This window comes from Drosophila montana, unplaced genomic scaffold, assembly GCF_035044405.1.
Source record: "Drosophila montana isolate Dmon_TW-CO22-7 unplaced genomic scaffold, ASM3504440v1 contig_1853_1, whole genome shotgun sequence".
NCBI lineage: Eukaryota > Metazoa > Arthropoda > Insecta > Diptera > Drosophilidae > Drosophila > Drosophila montana.
In genome coordinates this window covers 1,293,187-1,312,311 of record NW_026996772.1, presented here as the reverse complement: position 1 = coordinate 1,312,311, position 19,125 = coordinate 1,293,187, and the positions used below count along the sequence as shown (strand labels likewise).

The 19,125-nt window shown below is 43.6% G+C and overlaps 1 protein-coding gene across 4 annotated transcripts in view; it reads right to left on the bottom strand.

The window, feature by feature from the left end:
* Positions 1-18,838, bottom strand: part of dnc (phosphodiesterase dunce) — a 144,333-nt gene extending 125,495 nt beyond the window's left edge. For all 4 annotated transcript variants that reach the window (XM_064700698.1, XM_064700699.1, XM_064700700.1 and 1 more), the window contains exons 1-2: positions 18,743-18,838; positions 17,075-18,621 (exon numbers count right to left, since the gene is read on the bottom strand). In XM_064700698.1, coding sequence (XP_064556768.1) covers positions 17,075-18,621; positions 18,743-18,823 — 1,628 coding nt within the window. In that variant the 5' untranslated portion in view covers positions 18,824-18,838. The remainder of the gene's footprint in view (positions 1-17,074; positions 18,622-18,742) is intronic.
* Between the last annotated feature and the right edge of the window lie 287 nt (positions 18,839-19,125).

The window sequence follows — 19,125 nt, the reverse complement described above, 5'->3', positions numbered from 1 at the left end:
ATTAATTGGCTTTTTAATGAGATGCTCATTGAAGCGTTGCCTGATTGAGAGGCACACTGGACTTGATTATATTAATACAGAAAATATTGTGTACTTTTGCTACTGCTGCGAACTTAAAAGATAAAACAATTGTTGCTCTGGGTAAATATGGGACTGCAATCAATAACAATAATCAATACAAAGAGAAAAACCATATAAATATTAATGTAGCACTGTGCTGAGTATCGAGAGTCTCAAACTAGCTGCAATTACTTCTGCAATCAAAGCACCCTCTAATAAATACAATCAGCGCAGGGACAAGAACAAAACGAGACTCCGTATAGCTACAGTTTTTTCTGCGGCCCGGGCCAAAGCAAACATGTTGCTAAGTTCGCTTCTAGCCAACATGTTGGCTGCCTTCGCCTGACTGGCAGCATTAATGATGTGGCTGTGACGAACAACACCGCCACCGCCGCCACCGCCGCCACCGCCACCACCAGCAGCAGCAACAGCAGCAACAGCAGCAGCCGCTGATGCCGCCGTCGCTAGCAAATCCCAGACGCGCGTTAGTTATAGAAATGGTAGACAACAATGGCGGATGAGGTTATGAGTGCAGAGCTTGGGGTTTGGGGGCACCTGCACCAGATTTTTATTGGGGGTTGTGCAACACGGCGTATGATTAACAGAATTACCAAACATTTATCAGCAACTTCTGCACTTGACGACTCCCCATAGAGATGTTGAAACCAAATAAGACAAAAAAAAAAAAATTCTAAATAAATCCTGTAACAAGCAGGTTAATTTTGGGTTTCTCCCGCTTCTATTTTTCACTCTCTCCCGCTCTCACTTCACTTTAACATGCTTTAGTTTAGGTTTTTCATTATAGGCTATTGAAAGCTTTCTCCGGTCTGTTTTACGTTTGCTCAAGTGTTTTAAACTGGCTCTTGGCCCACAGAAGCTCTAAAATACATAGTTGAAATGCAACTGCAAAGGAAAACAGAAGCCGATTATCTAATTAAACCGTCTACAAACAGACCAAACAAAACAATTGTATTGTAACACTTGTGAGTTTTCATTGGGGCGGCAATACTCGCACGAACCTTGGACTCATTTCGCACTCAATTGGACGCGGTCGAATAACTAAGATCCAAGAATTTAGGAGCGGGGGAAAATAAACTGTGACATTGACCAGAACGTCAAAAAACTAGGTCGAAGAAGTCCTCTCGACTTAAAACAATCGCAAAGGTTGTGATGGAAATACAAAAAAAGGGAGGTTTTACTAGATGCTGTTGGACCTTTGGCAAAGCGTTTTTCAATTGTTGGCACCAGGTAAAGCGGCTTAGGTCATCACCATTGCCGATCCTAAGTCCGGTCGAGAACAAAAGGAGCTTTTGCTGGAGAACGCTAATTCCAGACAGCAGAAAAGTTACCTCTGACAGTAATAGAAGCTGCAGGAGGAAAGGTTTTTAAACTTCTGTGCGACATTTAAAAACAATCTAGCAAAAGTTCGCAACAGACTGATTTTAAAATTGTGTATTTCAAATCAATGAAAGATAAACAAAGACCAAGGCAACCTCTTCAGTCAAATGAGAAATATTATCAAACAATATTTAAATTCCAAATCTAAACATCGAACCTCCAAGCGTTCAACTAAAGTCTAGCAATGTCGCCGAAAAAGACTTTAAAGAGTGTCAAAATATAAATCAATTGGCTGGCTTATAATAATCAGAGTAATTAATGAGCTAGATTAACAATAATAGTCATACTTAGTTATATTTATGCTCTGTGAGAGTTTTAGGATTAGCGCATGCCTTTTGATTTATAAGTCCCTTTATTTGAAGAATGAGCAAAATTTCTTTGGCGAACAACAACTTTCTTAAAGCTGCATTTGAAAGTGAAATGCATACTGATGATTACATTTTGCAGCATCTGGCTGTGCCCTTCGATTTCAATTAAAGGTTCTGCCATTTAGTTGTAGATTGTTGGGGAAACGTTGAAGGGGCAAGGGAGACAGGCAGCTCGCTCTTTGTTATTGATAGACCAATAGACTCATAGTTGCAGCTGCAAGGACGCCAATGAAATTGATTGAACATGTTGCCAGCTGCCCTTTGACTTAGGCAGCGCTCACAAATTGCAGTGCCGGCATGCTTGATGGCGGCCTTAATATGTATGCCACAGACCTTGTTGCGTAATTAAACCATAATGAAGTTAGCGGGCCTATTAGTCCGCTTGCCGCAAAACCGACTGCGGTAAGGCCCAAATGTTTGCCAAGTTTATTAATATTGTCCCTGGACGGAAGATTTGGAGGCGCCTTTTTCGGCTGCAACTCCGTTTATGGAGCCGACGATTAACTAAAGTTTTTACATGCCACTTGCCCATCGCTTATCAAACTTAGTTTCTACTTACGTCTGAGGTACATGAAGGTGCAAGCTTACCTGAAAGATAAAAGAGAGAGAGAAAATAAAACATGTTATTTGGCTATAAGTAAGATGTTGATATGTATATATATATATATATACATATATATAAAATATAAAAGATTATTCGCATGAAAATCTACGATTTGCAGTTCTCTTGCTGCTATTTGGTCAAAATGTGTATATATATTCGAAGAAAGAGCGAGAACAAGTTAAATCGAGCTTAATTCCGAGTGTTGGTTGTGTAACAGCTAAATATGAATATTTTTCCATTGTTTTTATGCAACTTCGCAACAAGAATAGAAATGTACAATAAATGAGAAGTTCTGTCTTAACCTGAATGTAACCAAAGCCGCAAAAGAAAACACATAAGACATGCGTTTGTATATTTATAAATATAACTTTCTTAAATGTCATAACTGTCAGTTGCAGCACTCTGTGGGTGTTATTTTTTTACTTTTGTCCATACCAGCTCGTTTTCCAGTCCTAGAAACAGCTACAGTTAATTCAAAAGGCATATCTGGTCTTAAATAACATATAAGCAGAATGGACCAGATCCATGTAGACCAGCTTTCGAATTGTGGTGAAAGCTGCGAAAGCTTTGTGCTTTCACTTTGGTTTTACAACAGACTATATTGACGGAGCGAGGTCGTGTCAAAAAAGCTTTCGCAAACAGCTTTGAGCTTCATAAGGCTGTGTTAAAAAGCTGCCAGAAGAGCTTTTGTGCAACTTTGAGCTTCAAAAGCTTCTTCTAGTTGTGAAACCCTACACCTAAAGCTATTTGAAATAACTGTTTTAAACACTTTTCTTTAGCTCAACTGCGGACTTTAGGAGATTGTGCCAAAGATTTCATACGTGGGCAACTTAAAGAAATCAAAGCTCTATGTTACGTTCTGTTCTATTCGAACTTTAAGCGAATATAAAAGCTCTATCTTTAAAAATGCGGCTATTTAACGGACATTTCTGGTTGAGCCTCCTCCATTATGCTTGTTCGATCATCGGTTCTGCACGTTCGAGGTTTATCAAGCGTAAAAGTATTATTTAAGTTGTCAGCTGGTAAAAACCAATTAAGAAATAATTAAATTAAAATGATGTATTTTCATGAGCATTAAATTTGTTAATGGGATTTAAATAACAATTAAAATTGTTCCTTAATTCATCTTTATTGGCTGTGCACGTGTGTAACAATTGAACACACGTGTCTTGGTTAAATTAAAGAATATGTACATATGTATATCATTTAAGTTTTCTTTCTCGCTTTCTCATTTGTTGTTTGCATATTTTTGTTATTATTAATTTATAGCAGTTCTTTTAATTGTACAGCTTTTTCTGTCATTGTTGTTGCTAATGGGCTCAGCAATTGTTTCTCATGTGCGTTTTTATTGATTAAATGAAAGAGTTATTTTCGCTCGCTGGCAAAGGCAAAGAGTAAAGCAGCCCCTCAGAAGGTGCAGCTATAAATATGGGGCAAATACTCTTTCGTTCGCTACGGATTATGGCCAACTTGTCCAGCAGTGGCACACACACACTCACACACACACACACACACACACCCACACCCACACCCACACACCCACACACCCACACTCACACAGCTCACACAGCTCACACGCCCACATTTGCTAAAGTTCAATGACTAGCAATAACGAAGCGTCATTCAAGCGTAAATTATTGCCAAGGACCCCAAATGGGCTGAGGAAAACGCTGCCAGGATGGCTGGAGCGGAGAACAAGGGGCAGACGGCACGAGACCGTCACAGCAGCTTAGCGGAAATATGACAAAAGTGCTTCAGAAAGGGTTCGGGTGGGGTGCCAGGCTGCCAGGCTGTGTGCTGCTGCGACTGCGGCTGCGACTGGGGGTTTGAGCTTGGGCCCAGCGTAGGGCGAATGCGCAACAGTTGATTGCCATCAATTGGAATTATGTAAATCAAATTGTCCACGCAATATATCGAGTGCATATTGTCCGGGTGACGGCTCCAATTGGGCGTGAAATTGATAGAATTTGGTGGCCCATATGGCTCAACTTCAAGTTGCCCAACGACAGAAACAAAGCATTTTGAAATGAAGAAAACATTTTACAAAATGGTTCATACGGATGCCAATTAGTCAATACCACTTAAATAGCTGGCCTTCAGTTAACCCAATGCAATAACTAAAGATTTGAACTAGCCTCCTCTCTGCTCAGTTGCTCAAATAGCATAGTCTTCTATGGCCTTTAGTGTATAAACTCTAGCTGGGGATTTGAACCCGCATTCTTACTGTTCAGTTGCTCAACTAGCATAAATAGTATTGTTTTAGATGACGTTTAGTCTTAAACACTAGCCGGGAATTTGAACCATCATCCTTCCTGCTCAAATAAAACTGTCGCATATATCATTTGACAAACAAAATACAGTAGCTGGGAATTCAAGCCCACATCCTCCCTTTTCAATTGTCTGAAGAACTAGCCCACTTAGACAACTCTTCCAAAAGGACTACATTGATATTTATCGATAGTTATTGAGTTTGTAGATTATGTTGGAAGTTAAGGAACCAATTGAAATACCTTGGAGCTTGCCCGCACCGACTAATGCTATGGCACATTTGAGAAAAGTCAATAGAATGCTTTTTGCGAATATATATTGGTTAATATGAATACTATGTGTGTGTGTGTTTACGAGACAAAAATGCCCGTAATAACAAGTGTAACCTAAACCTTTTAGATCAATTCAACAATTACATAAGAAAAAAAAAAGGTTAACAAAAAAGTAGAAGGTAATTAAAGTATTTCAAACAGTCCCGTTCAGTGTGCCTTAACGATTTCTCTGCGGTCGTCGAGTAGCTGGTCTGCGTCGCGGTGGTGGTGGAGGAGTCGCTTTTCTGATAGGTCGACGGGGAGGCGGTTTACGGCAGGCTGGCGGTTGTTTTGGCGAAGGACATTTTTTTGTGGTGGCTTTCTTACATTTCGGTGGTGCAGTTTTCTGGGGACATTCCTGTGGTGGACGAGGATTTTTACATTTTGGTCGTGGAGTACTTGATGGCTTACGATTCTTTGTTGGACGACGAGTCTTACATTTGGGCTTACAAGTTGGTGGTTTCTGTGGCTTCTTTGTCGGACCACACGGTTTCTTCGTCGGGGCACACGGCTTCTTCGTTGTAGCGCACGGTTTCTTTGGGGTAGGCTTCGGCTTACTTGTCGTTGCACACGGTTTCTTTGTGGTATGGTGCGGCTTCCTTGTCGTTGCACACGGTTTCTTTGTGGTATGGTGCGGCTTCCTTGTCGTTGCACACGGTTTCTTTGTGGTATGGTGCGGTTTCCTTGTCGTTGCACACGGTTTCTTTGTCGTATGTAGGGGCTTCTTTGTTGTACGACGGGGCCTCTTAGTCGTTCTACATGGTTTCTTTGTCGGTGGTCGGGGCTTCTTTGTGGTTCCACATGGTTTCTTAGTCGTCGGTCTTGGCTTCTTGGTCGTTTCACATGGTTTCTCTGTTGGAGGAGTCGGCTTCTTTGTCGTTGGTTTTGTCGGTTTCTCTGTTGGAGGAGTCGGCTTGTTGGTCGTAGGTTTTGTCGGTTTCTCTGTTGGAGGAGTCGGTTTCCTGGTTGTTTCACATGGTTTCTCTGTCGTTGGTTTTGTCGGTTTCTCTGTGGGTGGAGTTGGCTTCTCTGTCGTAGGTTTTGTCGGTTTCTCTGTTGGAGGAGTCGGTTTCCTGGTGGTTTCACATGGTTTCTCTGTCGTTGGTTTTGTCGGTTTCTCTGTGGGTGGAGTTGGCTTCTCTGTCGTAGGTTTTGTCGGTTTCTCTGTTGGAGGAGTTGGCTTCTTGGTCGTTTCACATGGTTTCTCTGTTGGAGGAGTCGGCTTCTTTGTCGTTGGTTTTGTCGGTTTCTCTGTTGGAGGAGTCGGCTTCTTTGTCGTTGGTTTTGTCGGTTTCTCTGTTGGAGGAGTCGGCTTGCTGGTCGTAGGTTTTGTCGGTTTCTCTGTTGGAGGAGTCGGCTTCCTGGTTGTTTCACATGGTTTCTCTGTCGTTGGTTTTGTCGGTTTCTCTGTGGGTGGAGTCGGCTTGTCGGTCGTAGGTTTTGTCGGTTTCTCTGTTGGAGGAGTCGGCTTCCTGGTTGTTTCACATGGTTTCTCTGTCGTTGGTTTTGTCGGTTTCTCTGTGGGTGGAGTCGGCTTGTTGGTCGTAGGTTTTGTCGGTTCCTCTGTTGGAGGAGTCGGCTTCCTGGTTGTTTCACATGGTTTCTCTGTCGTAGGTTTTGTCGGTTTCTCTGTTGGAGGAGTCGGCTTCCTGGTTGTTTCACATGGTTTCTCTGTCGTTGGTTTTGTCGGTTTCTCTGTTGGAGGAGTTGGCTTCCTGGTTGTTTCACATGGTTTCTCTGTCGTTGGTTTTGTCGGTTTCTCTGTGGGTGGAGTCGGCTTGTTGGTCGTAGGTTTTGTCGGTTCCTCTGTTGGAGGAGTCGGCTTCCTGGTTGTTTCACATGGTTTCTCTGTCGTAGGTTTTGTCGGTTTCTCTGTGGGTGGAGTCGGCTTCTCTGTCGTAGGCTTTGTCGGTTTCTCTGTTGGAGGAGTCGGCTTCCTGGTTGTTTCACATGGTTTCTCTGTCGTAGGTTTTGTCGGTTTCTCTGTTGGAGGAGTCGGCTTCCTGGTTGTTTCACATGGTTTCTCTGTCGTTGGTTTTGTCGGTTTCTCTGTTGGAGGAGTTGGCTTCCTGGTTGTTTCACATGGTTTCTCTGTCGTTGGTTTTGTCGGTTTCTCAGTGGGTGGAGTCGGCTTCTCCGTCGTAGGTTTTGTCGGTTTCTCTGTTGGAGGAGTCGGCTTCCTGGTTGTTTCACATGGTTTCTCTGTCGTAGGTTTTGTCGGTTTCTCTGTTGGAGGAGTCGGCTTCCTGGTTGTTTCACATGGTTTCTTTGTGGTAGGGACCGGTCTTATGGTCGTTGGACACGATCTTGTTGTGGTTGGGCATGGCGGTGTTGTAGGAGGACATGGAGGCTTTGTAGTGGTGCACGTTTTTGTTGTCGTAGGACACGGCGTCGTTGTCCTTTCACACGCACAGCTGGCGTCGCCGCCCCCAGGCCCTAGAGCCACCAGAAGAGCTGTCAATAAGCCAAACAACCAGAAGATGCGCATCGCAGAGCAGTTGAGGTAACTGTTGCTCTTGTTTGGCTGTTGCATCTTTTATATAGCAGTTGCAGGCAGGGGAGTCAAAGGCTGGGTTTCGACTTTGGGGGCAACAGAGTTATTTTTATCCTCAGGCAGTAACCCATAGAGGTCTGTTTACATTTATGGATCTCGATATATTCTCCAGTTGACTTAATGACAGATGGCGATGTTATTATATGTTATTAATATATAAACGGTACGCTTATAGACTGCCCCAGACTGTAAATGATCTGAGCATCAAATGCTTGGGTTCATGGGGTTAGGAAAGTTGTTGTTCGAAGAAATTGTTGAGATGTCAAAGTAAAAACAAGTAAGAGGTTCTAGTCGGGAGCTCCCGACTAGGGGATACCCTGAACCCTCTTCTTCCAACACCAAATGCAGATCATGCATGTGTGTACATGTATACAGAAATTCTTGGAACTTGCGCTTGCTGCTGCACGTGTTTGCAGGCCGATCTAACCGATCTTTATGAAATTTTCAGCAGTAAATCTTATTGTACTAAAAAATATTCGTATATTCTCAAAATGACAATTGTATTTAAATTGTGGCTTATATTGGTGGGCAGCATAAGTTGGTTTATTTACTTGATTTATAGCTATGAGGTAGTAGAAGGGTGGTGGTTATAGCTATAAAATAAAAAATACTTGATATATATATATTATTCTAGAAGCTACATGTCAAGTTTGGTGACTCCAGCTCTTATTATTTACAAAAATTGCGCAAAAAACAGGATTTCGATATTGATTTTTATCGATTACTTGGAAACGGGGCAAGTTATCGAATATCGGAAACAAACTCGATCGGCGCGGACCTATATCTAAAATTTCTCTAGCTCTTATAGGTTCTGAGATCCTTCGGTTCATACATACGGACAGACGGACGGACGGACAGACAGACGGACATGGCTAGATCGACTCTGCCTGTAACATACATTTGCACAAATACAATATACCCTTTTTACCCATTTTCAATGGGTTTAGGGTATAAACAGCGCAATATAATATAATAGGTAGTAGGAGAAGTAGAAACAACCGTAGGGCTACAAGTTTCATTAGGGAAATTTGATTATTATCTAACCATTAAATGATATACTCGAAGAAATTGACCAACATCGCTCATATATGAATATTACTACAAATGTAAGTGGAACCTATTATTTTTGTGTCATTCGCACCACATACAAAGCTACGCTCCTATATATTTCGCCTATAGTTCTGGCTATTTTCATTTTTGTTAACTTCCATACATTTTCTATTGGCTTTTCTTTAAATCTATCACTTAACAATTGCAGCTGAATTTTATCCGGCGACCTCTGGCTTGTTAGTCCGACGCTCAGACGCTTAGGCTAAGGCTCATGACGCTAGGTTTGCAAAGCACACTTGTTTTTTTTACACCTTGACCACCGAATACCCATACTAAAGAATCGAATTTTTTAAAACCCTATCTTTGTGCATTGATCACCGTCAAGCCAGTATTTCAGTTAGACATGACAAACTATTTTATATTGACACAAATGAATTTTAAGAAAGTGTTGTATTGCATTCTTCCTGCTCAAATAAAACTGTCGCATATAGCATTTGACAAACACAATACAGTAGCTGGGAATTCAAGCCCACATCCTCCCTTTTCAATTGTCTGAAGAACTAGCCCACTTAGACAACTCTTCCAAAAGGACTACATTGATATTTATCGATAGTTATTGAGTTTGTAGATTATGTTGGAAGTTAAGGAACCAATTGGAATACTTTAGAGCTTGCCCGCACCGACTAATGCTATGGCACATTTGAGAAAAGTCAATAGAATGCTTTTTGCGAATATATATTGGTTAATATGAATACTATGTGTGTGTGTGTTTACGAGACAAAAATGCCCGTAATAACAAGTGTAACCTAAACCTTTTAGATCAATTCAACAATTACATAAGAAAAAAAAAAGGTTAACAAAAAAGTAGAAGGTAATTAAAGTATTTCAAACAGTCCCGTTCAGTGTGCCTTAACGATTTCTCTGCGGTCGTCGAGTAGCTGGTCTGCGTCGCGGTGGTGGTGGAGGAGTCGCTTTTCTGATAGGTCGACGGGGAGGCGGTTTACGGCAGGCTGGCGGTTGTTTTGGCGAAGGACATTTTTTTGTGGTGGCTTTCTTACATTTCGGTGGTGCAGTTTTCTGGGGACATTCCTGTGGTGGACGAGGATTTTTACATTTTGGTCGTGGAGTACTTGATGGTTTACGATTCTTTGTTGGACGACGAGTCTTACATTTGGGCTTACAAGTTGGTGGTTTCTGTGGCTTCTTTGTCGGACCACACGGTTTCTTCGTCGGGGCACACGGCTTCTTCGTTGTAGCGCACGGTTTCTTTGGGGTAGGCTTCGGCTTACTTGTCGTTGCACACGGTTTCTTTGTGGTATGGTGCGGCTTCCTTGTCGTTGCACACGGTTTCTTTGTGGTATGGTGCGGCTTCCTTGTCGTTGCACACGGTTTCTTTGTGGTATGGTGCGGTTTCCTTGTCGTTGCACACGGTTTCTTTGTCGTATGTAGGGGCTTCTTTGTTGTACGACGGGGCCTCTTAGTCGTTCTACATGGTTTCTTTGTCGGTGGTCGGGGCTTCTTTGTGGTTCCACATGGTTTCTTAGTCGTCGGTCTTGGCTTCTTGGTCGTTTCACATGGTTTCTCTGTTGGAGGAGTCGGCTTCTTTGTCGTTGGTTTTGTCGGTTTCTCTGTTGGAGGAGTCGGCTTGTTGGTCGTAGGTTTTGTCGGTTTCTCTGTTGGAGGAGTCGGTTTCCTGGTTGTTTCACATGGTTTCTCTGTCGTTGGTTTTGTCGGTTTCTCTGTGGGTGGAGTTGGCTTCTCTGTCGTAGGTTTTGTCGGTTTCTCTGTTGGAGGAGTCGGTTTCCTGGTGGTTTCACATGGTTTCTCTGTCGTTGGTTTTGTCGGTTTCTCTGTGGGTGGAGTTGGCTTCTCTGTCGTAGGTTTTGTCGGTTTCTCTGTTGGAGGAGTTGGCTTCTTGGTCGTTTCACATGGTTTCTCTGTTGGAGGAGTCGGCTTCTTTGTCGTTGGTTTTGTCGGTTTCTCTGTTGGAGGAGTCGGCTTCTTTGTCGTTGGTTTTGTCGGTTTCTCTGTTGGAGGAGTCGGCTTGCTGGTCGTAGGTTTTGTCGGTTTCTCTGTTGGAGGAGTCGGCTTCCTGGTTGTTTCACATGGTTTCTCTGTCGTTGGTTTTGTCGGTTTCTCTGTGGGTGGAGTCGGCTTGTTGGTCGTAGGTTTTGTCGGTTCCTCTGTTGGAGGAGTCGGCTTCCTGGTTGTTTCACATGGTTTCTCTGTCGTAGGTTTTGTCGGTTTCTCTGTTGGAGGAGTCGGCTTCCTGGTTGTTTCACATGGTTTCTCTGTCGTAGGTTTTGTCGGTTTCTCTGTGGGTGGAGTCGGCTTCTCTGTCGTAGGCTTTGTCGGTTTCTCTGTTGGAGGAGTCGGCTTCCTGGTTGTTTCACATGGTTTCTCTGTCGTAGGTTTTGTCGGTTTCTCTGTTGGAGGAGTCGGCTTCCTGGTTGTTTCACATGGTTTCTCTGTCGTTGGTTTTGTCGGTTTCTCTGTGGGTGGAGTCGGCTTGTTGGTCGTAGGCTTTGTCGGTTTCTCTGTTGGAGGAGTCGGCTTCCTGGTTGTTTCACATGGTTTCTCTGTCGATGGTTTTGTCGGTTTCTCTGTTGGAGGAGTCGGCTTCCTGGTTGTTTCACATGGTTTCTCTGTCGTTGGTTTTGTCGGTTTCTCTGTGGGTGGAGTCGGCTTCTCTGTCGTAGGCTTTGTCGGTTTCTCTGTTGGAGGAGTCGGCTTCCTGGTTGTTTCACATGGTTTCTCTGTCGATGGTTTTGTCGGTTTCTCTGTGGGTGGAGTCGGCTTCTCTGTCGTAGGTTTTGTCGGTTTCTCTGTTGGAGGAGTCGGCTTCCTGGTTGTTTCACATGGTTTCTCTGTCGTTGGTTTTGTCGGTTTCTCTGTGGGTGGAGTCGGCTTCTCTGTCGTAGGTTTTGTCGGTTTCTCTGTTGGAGGAGTTGGCTTCCTGGTTGTTTCACATGGTTTCTCTGTCGTTGGTTTTGTCGGTTTCTCAGTGGGTGGAGTCGGCTTCTCCGTCGTAGGTTTTGTCGGTTTCTCTGTTGGAGGAGTCGGCTTCCTGGTTGTTTCACATGGTTTCTCTGTCGTAGGTTTTGTCGGTTTCTCTGTTGGAGGAGTCGGCTTCCTGGTTGTTTCACATGGTTTCTTTGTGGTAGGGACCGGTCTTATGGTCGTTGGACACGATCTTGTTGTGGTTGGGCATGGCGGTGTTGTAGGAGGACATGGAGGCTTTGTAGTGGTGCACGTTTTTGTTGTCGTAGGACACGGCGTCGTTGTCGTAGGACACGGCTTCGTTGTCGTAGGACACGGCGTCGTTGTCCTTTCACACGCACAGCTGGCGTCGCCGCCCCCAGGCCCTAGAGCCACCAGAAGAGCTGTCAATAAGCCAAACAACCAGAAGATGCGCATCGCAGAGCAGTTGAGGTAACTGTTGCTCTTGTTTGGCTGTTGCATCTTTTATATAGCAGTTGCAGGCAGGGGAGTCAAAGGCTGGGCTTTTCGACTTTGGGGGCAACAGAGTTATTTTCATCCTCAAGCAGTGACCCATAGAGGTCTGTTTCCATTTATGGATCTCGGTATACTCACCTGTTGACTTTATGACAGATGGCGATGTTATTATATGTTATTAATATATAAACGGTACGCTTATAGACTGCCCCAGACTGTAAATGATCTGAGCATCAAATGTTTGGGTTCATGGGGTTAGGCAAGTTGTTGTTCGAAGAAATTGTTGAGATGTCAAAGTAAAAAACAGCGCAATATAATATAATAGGAAGTAGTAGTAGAAGTAGTGGGAACAACCGTAGGGCTACAAGTTTCATTAGGGAAATTTGATTATTATCTAACCATTAAATGATATACTCGAAGAAATTGACCAACATCGCTCATATATGAATATTACTACAAATGTAAGTGGAACCTATTATTTTTGTGTCATTCGCACCACATACAAAGCTACGCTCCTATATATTTCGCCTATAGTTCTGGCTATTTTCATTTTTGTTAACATCCTTACATTTTCTATTGGCTTTTCTTTAAATCTATCACTTAACAATTGCAGCTGAATTTTATCCGGCGACCTCTGGCTTGTTAGTCCGACGCTCAGACGCTTAGGCTAAGGCTCATGACGCAAGGTTTGCAAAGCACACTTGTTTTTTTTACACCTTGACCACCGAATGCCCATACTAAAGAGTCGAATTTTTTAAAACCCTATCTTTGTGCATTGATCACCGTCAAGTCAGTATTTCAGTTAGACACGACAAACTATTTTATATTGACACAAATGAATTTTAAGAAAGTGTTGTATGATTATCTTTTACTTTATACTGTAAATATTGTGAATATTTTATATTAACTAAGTAAGAAAAGCGTGGCTGACAGCCAGAAGCTAAAATTTAAATCTAAAGAATGTGTTATACCTTTCAAAAGCAAATGAATGCGTTTTTGTTCAAGCAGCAAACATAGCCAAAACATATTATGAATTTAATGATGATTGTTCTTCTCAAATTTTATATTTGTGTGCATCTGAATCAATTCGCACAGCTGTCGGTTCCATTAATAGTTAATAATTTTGATCACCTGATCATTGTATGGAGTTTTTCCATACCCAATTTCAAAGTCTATCGTTCTATTCACATATTTATAATATCGCAAGTTGAGCAAATAAAGGCTCTGCGATTCGACAAATACTTGACGTCTTTAGATAAACTGCCGGCTATAAAAGTGGCTGGCAGCTTCTGCAATTTCGACAATTTGAGGTTGACATTTGGAAGATTAACATAATGCAGTTCAGCTCGCGTTTCCTGATTTTGGCCTGCCTCTGCTTGTGGGCATCATCTGCGTTCGCACAGACCACCGAAGATACTGAAATTGCCTACGACGAAGCTGATGACTCAGGCACCACGGATGATTATAGTGAAGTTGACAGCGGCAGCGAGGACGCCACCGACACCGAAACCGGCACCGATTCCAGCGTCGATACTGATTCAGCCACTGATACAGACATAGATACAGATACGGATACGGATACAGAGGGCACGGATGAGGAGGAGGAGACTACTCAGGCGGCTGTGCGGAGAACGACACGCAGAACACCCGTTCGCCGACCGAACGCCAGCAACAACAACAGGCGCAGGCAAAATAGTAACAGGCGCAACACTGGCAACAACAGGGGCAGCAACAACACCAGACGCAACACCAGTAACAACAGGCGCAAGAACAACACCAGGCGCAACACCAACACCAGACGCAACACCAGCAACAACAGGCGCACAACCAACAACAACAGACGTGCGAACAACAAAAGAAGACGCGGCTAAACTAAAACGCCGAACTGCTGGATTATATTAAACGATAGTGTCATATCCGATTTGTAATTATCAAAATCTTTTCTTTTTTTTTTTGGCCTAAATTATGAATATTAAAAGCTTTGATTGATAAATGAAAACTAGTTGTTCAAATTTGTGATTAACCAAGAGGTCCAGGTAAAGATTTTATATCAAAACTCAAGTTTTTGGCTGAGAAAGTCTGAGGTTAAGGGGAACTTGTCAGCTTCTCGAGATGCCTTTCTGAAAAGACAGCCGAGAGCGGTCAAGAAAACCAGCTGCATCAGTAGCTAATTGTGTCGAGCTAACAATATTATTTAAATAAATGTATTTTCTATCTCAGTCAAAACGCGCACCCATGCTTTCCTCCCGAGGATCTCTAGCTGGGCCTGAACGCGAATCCGGCTGACGCGGCCTTGACCAACAATCCATGATATCTGACATTGAATTCTTTTCGGCAATCGAATTTTTTCATTTTTGGCATTCAACTCGTTCAAGCTCTCCACTCACAAAAGGAAACGAAAAAATAAAAGTTGAACTTGTGCTGCATGAGAATTTATATGCATATGTTTAAATCAACTTGGAATTCCGTAGCTCAGTTCGGAGAAGGGAATAACTAAAATATTTTGCACACATTTTTACGATTTGGCTTTAATTAATCAACTCCCATTATTTGCATAGTATTAAGAATATTATAGAAATTAATACAGGGTATTTATCTGCCAAGCACATGTCGAGTACATTTGCACGTGGTCTAATTGCAACAATATAATATATATATATTGTTGTGTTAATTCTTATTCAATTGAAACATTCTCATTTATTTTTTCCATAAATTTTCAATTTTCAATATTTACAAAAACAAAAAAGAAGCATAATTGCGATTCATTGGAAATTGTGTAAAGCTTAAATCAACAAAAACAAAAGGCCTGCACATGCGAAATAATAAACAAAAGTCAAGCAAATAAATATATTGATTTGCTGCAGAAATAATCAGAGAGACTTTTGCAAAATTTATGCAATTCATTTATTCAATTTACAACTGTCAAACGGGGTCCCCATTCAGTTCATTTGGCAATATTATTGTCAAAACATATTCAATTATGCATTGGGATTTTCCTTTTTATGTTGGCCTTAAACTACGCTGCCTTTGTGCCAGCTATACAATACAGGTGAAGCCGACTCAATTACTGAGTCTGTGTCTGTGTCTGTGTCTGCATTCTACTGTCTATGGCTTCCGGCTGCTGTGGTCTGGCCCGTTGTCTGTGTTCGGGCCACCTAACTTTGTCGATTCGATTAAGTTGACTAACTGCAAATTGATTTGATTGTAAGTCGCTAATTGGTTGGTTCTCAAACTTTTGAGCCAAGTTCGTTGTGCAGTTCTTTTTTTTATGTTTTGTTTTCAGGGATAAATAGCGCATACGCCACGTAGCCGGCACACAGATGCGTGCAGAGTTGACGCATTTTGTTGCCACAAAATACAAAATTAATGAGTTTGGCTTTAAGCAGCCGCCGCCGCATTTGTCTAAATATTGACAAATAAAATAATAATATTGTTGCGTTTGTTTGGATTCCGTTTATGTTCATGTTATTTGCTTTCGTTTTGGTTTCGTTTTTTTTGGTTATTCTTTCTTTCTCACTTGCCTTCGCCTTCCCAGTTTTTTTTTTTTTTTTTTTCAACAGCGGCGCGAGCTGTTCATAGTCAATTTTTAAGGCCAAAGTCAACACAATGCCAAAAGCAGGCAGCAGCAGAAGCTGTGCAAAAAAAAGTGTTTCATAACTGTAGGCGTCATTTAAAGTGCTGCATGAGACTCGAAGTTTTCATCAAACTTTCGCTTGAAGCATTATTTATTTTATATAGTACTAGCATTTCACGACGCGACTTTAACTGCGCGCGTTTCGGTTTATAATTTCCACCAAGCATCTATGAAACCGCGAGCTCCCCATATCCATCTGCCCTCCGCCCAACGCATTTGACAAAGCAATACTTACACACAAAGAACGACCTGATTTCCGCGGTTTTATAAACTACACTCATTGGAAATTACCCGTTCTCGCCGGGGTCACATTATTAGTAGATAATATTGGCGTTAAACCGTCGACTTCTCGCTTGCTAGTCTGACACTCAGACATCTTTAATAAATGTGCCTTCAAATGCAAGTACAACATATATTTAAACGAGAATACATTTTAAAATCTGTCAAGTTTGCTTTTGCACTTGGCAATAAGGCTCTTATTTACAGGCTTCGCGAAATTCGCAACACTGAATTATAAAGGAGGCCTTAAGCTCTTGTTGCCCAAGTAATTAGGCCGCAGGTAATGTTCGTTGCATTTCGCAACACTGTTGAGCACACAATGCTTTAAAGCTTTAAAGACTTATTCCTTGAATTGAAATGTTATAAAACTCAAACACATTGAATATTAAAGCCTACATTAATGTTCAAGCTACAAACATAAAGCCTGTTGCTGGCGAAGGATTCTGAGTGGGTTTTAATGCCATGAACTCTTTGAATGTGGGCAGAAGAGTATACAAATTTTGTGCAAGAGTAAGTAACAGGCAGAGGCAATCATCTTCGACTCTATAAAGTATATACCTATATATTCTGGATCACGACGACGAGCTGAGTAAGCCCAGCCATGTCCGCCTCGATATCGATTTCGATTTCAATAATATCGATAAATGTCGATATTAGATTTAGACATGTTATTTAAGCATAACTCGAATATGTATTATAAAAAGTGTGGTAAAATCGAGGAAACCCGTTGTAAAAACGGAGGCCGATCTCCAGCTCATTTCCAAAGTCCTTCGTTCAAACTAATTTAAGAGCTGTTTCACACTCTTTGACAAATCCGCCCTTCTTGGTGGAAATATAGGCGAAAAATTGGAATTGTGAGGTTACGGTTAATAACTCAATTCCAAATAGCTTCATGAATATTCATGCAGACATATTTCATAGAAAATTTGGTTGAGCCGGCGAAACTTGAATTCGTTTGAGACGCGTTTCACACTTTACGAAAAATTTACCGCTTCTCGAGAAATGGAGGAAATTAAAGCATATAACTTGGACCGAACAAGGCCGGGAAATACCAGCTACTTAAATATAGATATTGATTGGCTGACTACTCACCGGACATTGGCCAGGGTGTGACGACGGTTCTTCAGGTAGCGACTGTGATACTTTTGGAGATCACCGATGGAGCCCTGTTCGGCCTGCATTTTGCTGGTGGGCAGCAGCTGCGAGTTGCTGGGATGCGAGGCGAGTGCCGAGGCGGAAGACGAGGCCAAACGATGATGGCCAGCGACGCTGACGCTGCTGCTGTTGTTGGTATTGGTATTGGTGTTGCCGGTGCTGCCGCTTGAGGCTAGAGTCTCGTTCGAATTGCTGCCAATAACTGTGGCCGAGGATGAGCCGCCGCCGCCACCGCCACCGGTGCTGCCAATGGGCGTGAGCACAATACGCGACCAACACGATTTGTGCGGCTTACGAAATTTGAGTTTGATGCGCGGTGAGGGCGTCGAGGCGCCGCCGTACTCTGGCTGCGCACTGCCGCCGGCCGTTGCCGAGGATGAGGTGCCCGAACTGTGATGCACACTCTCGCAGCTGCCGCAATATCCGCCGCCGGCAATAGTAATAGGCGGCAGCGGTTCCTCAAGACCCTTGATTGGGCTGCTGCTGACCAACTGACGGTTGTTGGCGTGTTGCAGCAGCTGTTGATGCTCGGACTCCTCCTCTTCTTTAATGTGCGGCAGTGGTGAGGTCTGCGGCTGACAGCTGCAACGCTGTCCACCTGCTGCTGCTCCTGCAGCTGTAGCTGCTGTTCCTCCAGCAGCGCTGCTGCTGCTGCTGCTGCTGGACTGCTGATTGACTGTGTAGACGCCGCTGGGCGAAGGCGACGTTGAGGAAACGCTGGTGGTTGTATTTAGCAGGGTTGCTGTTGGCGCCGCTGCTGTGGCTACTGTCGTCAAGCTGGTCGCTTCCGGCAGGGTCAGGCTGGGCGCTGTGCTAGCTGTCACTGTGCTGGACAGCTGCAGCACCACCACGGTGGGTGAGACGCTGGCGTCACTGAGTGTTTCGGGTTCGGCGCGCCTGGCTACCAAACCGCTGGCCAAGCTGGCGGCTGCAATGTCCGCTGCGGTCAGCTGTTGTTCCAAATCCTCGTCAACGTCGTTGATGAGTGTCTTTAGAGATATGGGCGTGGTCACCGATGTGCCAATCGTATCGGCGAGCGAATGCTTCTTCTCGCCCGCCCGACAAGCCTCCAAGTCTGTGTCTAATTGTTGCTGTTGCTGCTGTTGAGGCAGCTCGCTTTGTGCCTGCTTCTCAGGTATTGCTGGCTGTGTCTTTGCTTTCAGATCGTCCGGTGTCTGCGCGGGTGTTTGGGGCGGACTTGTGGCGGGGGCTGCGGAGCCGCCCCCGCGACAAGGTAGGCAACAGCGAAACACTGTGCCACCGAAACACTTTGTCCTTGGCTTCGACTTGCGCTTGCTGCTGTTGGTGTTGCCACTGCCACTGCCACTGCCGGAGCCGGTGGCGGTGCCGCTGCCGCCGCTGCTGCTGCTGCTTCTTGTCGCTGTCGTCGCTGTCGCCGCTGTCGCTGTGGCCGCCAGGCCGTTAACGTTGGCGCCGCTACCAATACTCTGCCTCGCACCGTTGCTGCTGCTGCTCCCGTGACGCTGCGAGCAAAAGAGAACGATTTAAGTATTAATGAGGCCAAATTCACATGCATTTAGTTAAACAAAAAAATCGAATCAGTTTTAAGAGTTGAGTTCGTTGCCCGCCCCTGCCCCTGTCAACCTTGGAGTGCGACTGATCCGTGCACTTTTGCGTTGCATTTTTGAGCGTTAAGCTTTGCGTCAGCTTCGCCAGTCGCATCATGAATACCACGCCACGCCCACTTAAGCTACAGCTAAAATTCGCGGTGCAGTCAACAGCATCATTTCACTCCACTGGGCGTTCAGTTCTCGGCCTGCAATGAAAGAGGTTAATGCAGACATTTGATTAGTTACTTTATTATTATTATTAAATTTCAATTGGTAAGTTTAAGCAATTAAACAATTTGGATCAATTACGAGCACAACAAATACTTCCTCCCTAACCCAGATTCTTGCGGTTGTGTTCATTGTTGTGGGCCTTGGCTAGGGTTAATATGAGCTATCTATTATGTTTATTATAATAAG